The sequence below is a fragment of the Scaptodrosophila lebanonensis genome, unplaced genomic scaffold, assembly GCF_003285725.1.
Source record: "Scaptodrosophila lebanonensis strain 11010-0011.00,11010-0021.00 unplaced genomic scaffold, SlebRS2 tig00000085-arrow-pilon, whole genome shotgun sequence".
NCBI classification, from domain to species: domain Eukaryota; kingdom Metazoa; phylum Arthropoda; class Insecta; order Diptera; family Drosophilidae; genus Scaptodrosophila; species Scaptodrosophila lebanonensis.
Genome location: NW_022060564.1, coordinates 4,043,783 through 4,052,410, shown reverse-complemented (window position 1 = coordinate 4,052,410; position 8,628 = coordinate 4,043,783). Strand labels below are relative to the sequence as shown.

Genomic DNA, 8,628 nt, shown 5'->3' with positions numbered 1-8,628 from the left:
CAATAAATGACTGATTGATCAATTAATTTGTTTACTTTTAAATCTATTGCAGGCAGGTTAAATTTATTTATTTACTTATATTTACGTATATATATTGACTGTCAATATACATAACATAAAACCTACAAAATATTCTTTTAAATATAAAAAAAGTGCCTTGTCCAACAAACATTTTAAATGTACAGACAACCATGCTTTCAAAAAATTAAAGAAACAAACATTATTCCATAGCCATGGAAGTAGCAGTTCATACAGCCATCAAATAATCAGCTAATGTCTTCAAAATCATACCTACTCTATTAATGTACATTTGTTACATACATTTACCCTCAGCTAATACGCCGGTTCAGTGCAGTGTATGGCAGCAGTAACAACAACATGGGTCAGCAACAGCAGGAGTTGTTCAGCACACCCACTTGGCACTTGTTAGGGAAGGCGTAGCTAGTCGAACGGGCAGTGACTTGTTTACCGCTCCACTTACGCGTCGTACTTGAGAACCGAACTGCAGGGCACTTTTCTTGGCAGTTCCTCCCCTCCCCCCTCCCCACCATCACCCTCATCAGCCGACCAGACTGCCGTATTGCTGCAGAGACCATGCTGGCAGGCAACTCTTTCATTCACTTGCAGTGCCTTGTCCTTTTGCCTCTTAAATATATAAATTGTGCCAAAGTGCAAAGTGCAGAGTGCGTGCAGTGCAATGACGTGTAAGTGCAGTGTAAGACCCCAACCCACTCCACCCCCTCTCTCTTTCTCTCTCTGCCTCTCTCTCTCTCTCTCTGCCTCTCTCTCTCTCTCTCTCTCTCTCTCTATGTGTGTGTGTGTGTGGCGCACTTCGGCACGTGGTTAGTTCCCAGTACCAAGTTGTGGGGCATTGGTTTTCATCGAAGCAGAACACATGTCTATTTATCATGTGGATGTCGGAAAGCAGACATTTGACAAGATTTGTTGCAGCATTTTGAATATGTCCAGTTATATAATACTATTGTAGATCAAGCCAGGAATTAGGACAATTTTCAAGCAAAAAAAATTAATTAAAGTAACTGCTTTTGAATGACCGTTTTCTTTAAGTTTTCTCCAATATCATTATTTATTTATATAGTATTTTAAATTAAGACCGTGATCATTAAATATTATATATAATGCTATCTAAATACATTTCTAATTTAATGTTACATTAATTTTTTGGCTCTGTTTTATTATTGTTATTACTAATACACGTCCTACGGAATGTAAAGAAGGTGACAAGATGTGTCGATGTAGCCATGTCCGTCTGCCTGTCCGTCTGTCTGTCTGTATGAACGCTAGTATCTCAGAAAGTATAAGAGCTAGAATAACCAAACTTGGTATATAGATTCTCCTAAGCCCAATAAAGGGCAAGTTTCTTCATTTTTTCCGATACACCCCCCACTCCCCCCCTATTCCCGATTTTCTCTAACTCACCCAATTCTTGGAATTTTTAACCAAAATTCCAGTCACATCCAGTTAGTGATTATGTGTCTGCATATTAAGTTTCATTATCTGTTTCAAGTGATATCTCCTTGCCAAAACATCAGCGGGTATTCAATATATTTATTTTAGTTGCCTATTTGCATTACGGCTGCGCTGCGCAGCATTATTAATAATAATATTTACATATATTTATTTAAATATATTTAGCTATAATAAGATTTATTAGCCCGGGACTTTGCTGTCATTGCGTATGGGTTTTATGGGCTTCTGTACTATACAGAATAGTAAAAAATAAAATAATAAACGTTTTCGAACAACCCTATCAAAATTTTTAGTACGTTTGGTTTAATATTTAAGCCTAAATTTACAAAATTCTACAAGAGTATGGCATCCGCTTGATTCTTAGTCTGTTAGGCATTCAATATTTTAACAACATGTCGTACGGAGAGGCTTTCTTCAATATATTGCTCATTGCGGCCTGCTGCTATGCAATGTATAGCTTAACGCCTGCCGACAATCCCTACGGATATGTTGCAGCGGCCTTCTGTTTTGTTCACGGCTTCTTGGACCTACTCCAGGCATTTGCTGCAGAAGAGTCGGACGAGTGTTCGCCTATCCTTGTGCTATCGGCAAGCATTATCGCGGCCATTCTCCTTCCATTGGCCAATATTGAGTTTTATTTGAAGTCAGATATGTCGGGTGTGGCTTTAGTACATATGATGTCGTTTATACCGCTGCTTTACGACATGCTCGGAAAGATGTGCGATGATTGGGACGCCGCTACAGACACACTAAACGAGTTGGTGCTGACGGGAAACGTATTATCTATCTCCTTCTTGGCTGTTCAAACCGGTAACCCCATGTATGGGGGAATCGCGGCGATCGCCTTTTTCGGACGCTACGGTTCCGAGCTGATTGATAAATTTGTGGATGGCTTGGGTCCATACATTTCAACGTTGTCCAATGCGGCCGTCATTGGTCTGATGACCTATTCCTTGACGCAAGGATGAGTGAAGAACAGATTAAACAACAAAAGAAATCCTAGACTCGAGCGGACTTGATTCTGTAACAAATGTCATTAATTTAATTAATTAATTTAAGTGTGAGCATCTGGATACCAAGTTTGGCTATTCTAGGCCTTGTACTTTCTGAGATCCTTGCGCTCATACAGACAGACAGACGGACGGACAGACGGACATGGCTATATCGACTCATCTTGTCATCCTGATCAAAAATATATGCATATGTACATACACTTTGTGGGGCCTGCCAGGTGTTCTTCTGTCTGTTACCTACACCCTACAAAATCTGAAAGGGTTCATTTTTCATACAATCTTTGTAGCCTGTTTTCCCCCTTTGGAGCTCGCATTCCAATGTTTTTAATAGTTATTCTGCTATTCTGGAATTTGTTTTGTGTAAATACATATAGATAGATTGTCTTGAAGGTGGTGCTGATTATATTTATTTATACTCGTTCCACTGACAAACAACGAATATGAAGAAGCCCCTCTCTGGACAGGATAATCTATACCTTACGTATACTATTACGTATACTATTATTACGCATATTTTCAGTTCTTCTTGGTAAAGTAAATAAGAAGTTGTCGTACAAATAATTCGATTATTTTCGAGTAATGGTTCTATGCATGAAAATTACAGCCCTATAGTAAGTTTAATCCAAGAGTTAGGGCTCATTTATTCTTCTAATAGATACCATTTTTTTTATCAGGCGCCAGCTTTTGTATTTATACATATATTTTAAACTTGCAATAAATAATTTATCTTTACTAGAGTCCACATTTTTAAAATCTATGCTCGAATTGAAGGTTAATGATCAGATCTTTAATGGTGAGATGAGGTGATGGTTTAATTTCGGCGTATTCGAATGGACAGATTATCTGCGAAAAGTTCTAGTTAGAACAGCAAACAAATTTGTAGTCAAGTTTATACTTCTGTAGGTTTACTGCTAAAATACTGGTAATGCCGTACGTAGAGAAGTGACGACATTTAATGAAGGCCTTCTATAATTTTTGCTTATTTTTTTGGAAAGACTTTTGTTGAAATGTGTTCTACTGCTGGGCTGAAAGAATTCTCCACATTAGTTTAGCATTAAGTCAAGTGTCAAAGGGCAATTGTTGTAGAGATTGCCAAGAAAACAATTCCTTACCAATGCCGATCCTGTCACTCCTTCACTCGACACTGAACATGACCTGAACTCGGCAACATGCGCCCACATCTGCTTCCCAATGCTCTGCGAGAGCTTTTTAGTGCTGGTGATATATGGCCAGCCAGCTACCACCTTCAGCTGCCCAGCCATGTTGCTTGATAGATTGTCTAAATGTGCTACGTATGAATGGATAGATGAGCGAGCAGCGTGTGTGCATGTTGAGTACCCAGCGACGATGCTGCCAGTCAGTCAGTCAGTCAGTCCGTCTGCCTGCCTGCCTGTACTGACGCTTGAGATTGATGGCCGAAATGGCTGTTGAAACAACGAGCAGACTGCGCAGAGCGCACAGCGCTCAATGAAGAAAAATAATCACCAACATCATTTATTTTCCGTTTTGCCTGCGCGCGTCGTCAACGTCGTCGTAGGCCACATCAATCTTTGGTGCAAAAAAAAAAACAAAAGTAAAAGAAGTAACAACAACAACAGCAACTAGCGGGCATGTTGATGTGTACTTTTGAGCTTGACAGCTTTTGACGTTGAGGCGCTGGCCGAGCTCACCAAGCCTGGGGTGAGCTGTGAGCTGTGAGCTTTGCTTCGGCAGGGCAGCCAGCAGTCAGCTGACAGACGACTTTTGACGTTTGCTGCAATTAACAGGCGCTGCTTTAGTGCCTGCCCTCCCACTCCCCCCTCCCCCTTCCCGCCAAACGCCAAGACATAACACCGACACTCTGGCACTCTGACAGTCTGACAGTGACAGCACAGCGCAAGCAGTGTTGAAAAATTATCTGTGCTGTGCAGGTGGAAATGGCAAAGTGTTGGTTAATGACAACGCGAACATGACGTCTTGCCCCCCACGCCAACAGCTCTTGTGTTCTTCATGTCAAGTAATTTAAATCATTAATAAGTATTTCCGAGACCGACCCCACGCACGCATACTCGTACACATCACGCATATAGTGTTGGCATGAAGATTGTGAGGGTCGAAAGATAGAAGCAATTGGCATTGGTAAATAGAGATGGTTCCGTGAGAGAAAACTCTTTGAAAACAGCAGGTGAAAATGTAATGTCTACTCAAGGTTTTACCTTTACATTCCCTAGTTCATCTGATCTGATATTTAATTTATGATTTAAATAATGAAGTCAAGGGGAACAATAAGTTCCTTAAACATCAATTCTTTTAACTCTTCATAATTGTTAAAAGCGTTTTAATTTTTAGAATGAATGAATGATAAATATTTTTTTTAACTTAACTTAAATTAAACTTATAGAAAAATACAAATACAGCTTAAACTGTTAGTGTTTAGTCCTATTGAATTATTTATTTCATTTAGTAATTAATTATTTATACTTTATATAAATGAATGATAGAGGATTGGATTGGATAGATTTCGCCTAAATCTCTGAAGTCTTTCTAGATTTTGATTTCTACCTGATAATATACACCTAATTGTGTTTTTACACGGTAGATTGGTTCCAGAAACAACCGTGTAAAAAAAGACATTGGTTCGTTATCTCTAAAGAAATATATATATTAATTTTCAAACCGAGCTATATCAAAATCGTATTAAAAAGGTATTATTAAAAAACATATAATTTCGACGCAGATGTTAAACAAGTTGACTTAAATGGAAGTTTAATGGTTTGAACTGTTTGGAAATCGATTAATGGATTGATCGTGGAAGGGTACCTTCCCCAGTAACTTTGTAGATGGGGCTAATTTTTTAAGTCTTTATTCAATTACATCAAAAAGCGTTCAAAGTTCTAAGCAATTATGTGAATTCTTATGCTGTTATTCATAAAAAATAGTTTGTGTGTTTGTTTAATTCGATTCCTTTTAAAAAGCTGGTGTTTGGCATCTTTAAAACATTATAAACATGAATAATTAAATACTTAAAACGATTTTCTCCCATCTGACTACTTACTATGTTCATAGTAATAGACTTTGTTCTTTCGACAATTGAATATGATATTTTTGGAGTTGCTGTCTTACTCTCTCCACTAAATATATTGCCTCGTCAGCAGTTTATTTTTTTATATTAAATATTTTCATCTCTTTATGTTCCATAAATTTTGTGTTGCGAAAAAGAAGACAACAATGAAACATTTCTCAATCGTGGAGGTAGGTTTTATTTACACACAACATTATTGCGTTTATTTTCCATGATTTCGCTAATAGATCGTGCAGTTAAATCTAGAGAAATCGATGATCATACTGCCAAACAAACTATGGAACCGTCAGAAACAAACAGAAAACTTTATGCACAGGGAAAATATGCTATTAAGAATACTAATAACATATTACATATATACGAGTATGTATGTATTATATTCATGGGCAATCCGAGCCAAATAGTATACCAGCCTATTTGGTATATGTATTTGTAAAATATTTCAAATTATTCTAAACTTGCACAAGTGTTTACAATTTTTAAATCCCTTGATCAGATCAATTTAACTTAGAGTAGCTTTTATTCGCATAATAGTGCTTTTTAATATACTATATGAATATTTGTTACAAATATCGCCAGAAATATTACCAGATTTCACTTTTCAAAATGAAATGCTGAAAATGAAAACTGAATAGACTTCTCAAAGCAACTAAATTTGTGATTTATGATTAGATATTTCATATATTAAAAGCAAAATTAGAAATCTCGCTGTCTCATGGGATTGCTAATCGAGGATTTTGCTGTTCACGTGACACGTAGCACGTCCCTAATCGGAGCTGCTTCAAGCCGCACACTCGTTTGTTGCGACTAATTTGTAGTTCGTCTATATCTGGGCTGTTGTTGTACGCCCATTTGATCCTTCTGCCTGCGCGCCTCGTTATTCCTCGACTGTGTTTGTGACTTGCTTTCGGTTTTGTTGCAAGTCACTTGAAAAGTCATTAATCATTTTGGCATTTGCTTTTTGCGCTATGACGGCGCGTGGAATCGGGCGGAGTTGCGAAAATCCATCACGCACACATTTCCAGAGACGGCAACAGTCGCATCAATGTCAGCGTCGCGACGTCGACGGGAGGGACGCGACAACCTGACAAGCGGAAGAAGAAAAGCCACCCATCAAGTGTGAGCCAGTAAGTTTTCCCCGAGCATGCCATGGGTGACTAAATAATGAAGGTGCTTTGGGATCAGACACACTCGTGTTTTTTCTTAATCGCATTGGTTACTTAGATAGGATAGTTTGCAGCGAAAAATTTGAATAGTCGGACCAGTGAAGCAACTTTTAAGATATTCGGCTATTATGGAAGTGCCCCAAAACAGCATTAAATCTGTTACTTTTAGCGGCAATGTTGTTTGGGGAGATAGGAGAGGTATTGCGTTTTTCCAATCCCCATAACTTTTTGCGTATTGTATGTATATATTTTCTTCGATAAAGGGCTTGGTTTTGAACTGCTTGCTTATGAAATAAATAAATAAAATTATTATAATCTGTTTAAAAGCTATTAGAATTACAATTTATTAAAATTACAAACATAAATAACAAGTCGTCAGATTACGGCATATATTTTAATATATATCGGATGTTTTGTGTACAAAGCAAATATTGTACTCAAATGCATATTTTTCCCTTTCTTCTTTGAATAAAAATATATACATTTGTAGTATATCCGAACCAAATTAGTTGTTGCAACAACAAGAAATTTTTAACTTGAAAAACACTAAATGAAAGCCTTTTTATGTATGTATATTTTGAACATTATTTTTGTTATTTTTGCTCCTTGAAAAATATATAATATCTTTTATTAGAATATGATATAATAACTCTGTGTTTCGAACTATACTTTAATAGTGCAACAAAGAAAGGTTGTACGATTTGTATATTTTCTTGATGTATCACAATATAGGGATGCTTGCTAGAGCTAGTGTATTAACATATCATTTACATACATACATATACAAAATGTGCATATAAAGGTTCCATAATTGAATCCAACGTATTTATAAATTACCCAAAATTACTCTCAAAGTTGTTTTTTATCTCAACAATCTCCCTTGTCGTCAGTAGTCGTTACGGATGATAATTTTAGAGCGCCCTCTGCAATTGAAATGTAAGAGGTCGCTGTCGCTCCTAGCGGGGTAAAATTGAACTAGACAAGCCCGCCTTGCGTTATCAGCTAGTTGCTTACACTCGAACGAAATTATATGGACTTTAAAAGTATTAATATTACTTTAACATATCATTTACTTACATACATATACAAAATTTGCATATAAAGTTTCCATAATTGAATTGAACGTATTTTAATTATCCTAAATTACTTTTATAGTTGTTTTTATCTCTACAAGTACCTCTTGTCGTCAGTAGTCGTTACTATTGTAAATCGTTTAAGCGCCCTCTACAATTAAAGTACGCTGTCGCTCCTAGCGGGGTAAAATTGAACTGGACAAGCCCGCAGTTCGATATCAGCAAGTTACTTACACTCGAACGAAATTAAATGGAAACACTGGCGCTCCTAGCGGAGTAAAATTGAACTAGACAAAGTCCACATTTCGACATCAGCTAGTTGCTTAGACTTGAACGAAATTAGATGGTTTTTTAAAAGTATTAATATTGCTTTAGTTTTTCACATTTGATCAATTCCCGTGTTTCCGTGGTAACAACTTTAAAAATACTATATCTGTTTAAAAAAAATGGATGTGTCAGGGCAACAAGTGACGTTTTGGAACCTAGGCGAAGCATAACAATTGCCTTCCAACTTTTGCCGCGTGGAGCGTTGGTATCAGAAGTTGAATTTTTGGATTGTGTTGTTGGATTGTATTTCATGTTGGCTATAATTGTCATGCTACTGAAGAACGCGGATATTTAAAGTACGAAAAAGGTATATTATTTTATGACGTCACAGTAATTAATTACCCTGTTCGCTGAAAAAATGTACTCGCCAGAGAAAACTTGTCTCGGATTTTTTTTTTTATCGCATTAAGCAAGTTCCACACATAAGAACGCGACTGGTTTGTGTCTAAATCAGAGCCATGCAGTTCAGCTTTTGCCCGCTAGGAGCGCTTGCGTCT

At 37.1% G+C, this 8,628-nt stretch overlaps 1 protein-coding gene across 1 annotated transcript; it reads left to right on the top strand.

Annotated features, from left to right (window-relative positions):
• The first annotated feature begins 1,883 nt into the window (after window positions 1-1,883).
• On the top strand, window positions 1,884-2,459 carry LOC115626581. The gene has a single exon (XM_030521962.1). It carries the CDS (start codon window positions 1,884-1,886, stop codon window positions 2,457-2,459), a length of 576 nt encoding a protein of 191 aa, XP_030377822.1.
• The last annotated feature ends 6,169 nt before the right edge of the window (window positions 2,460-8,628 follow it).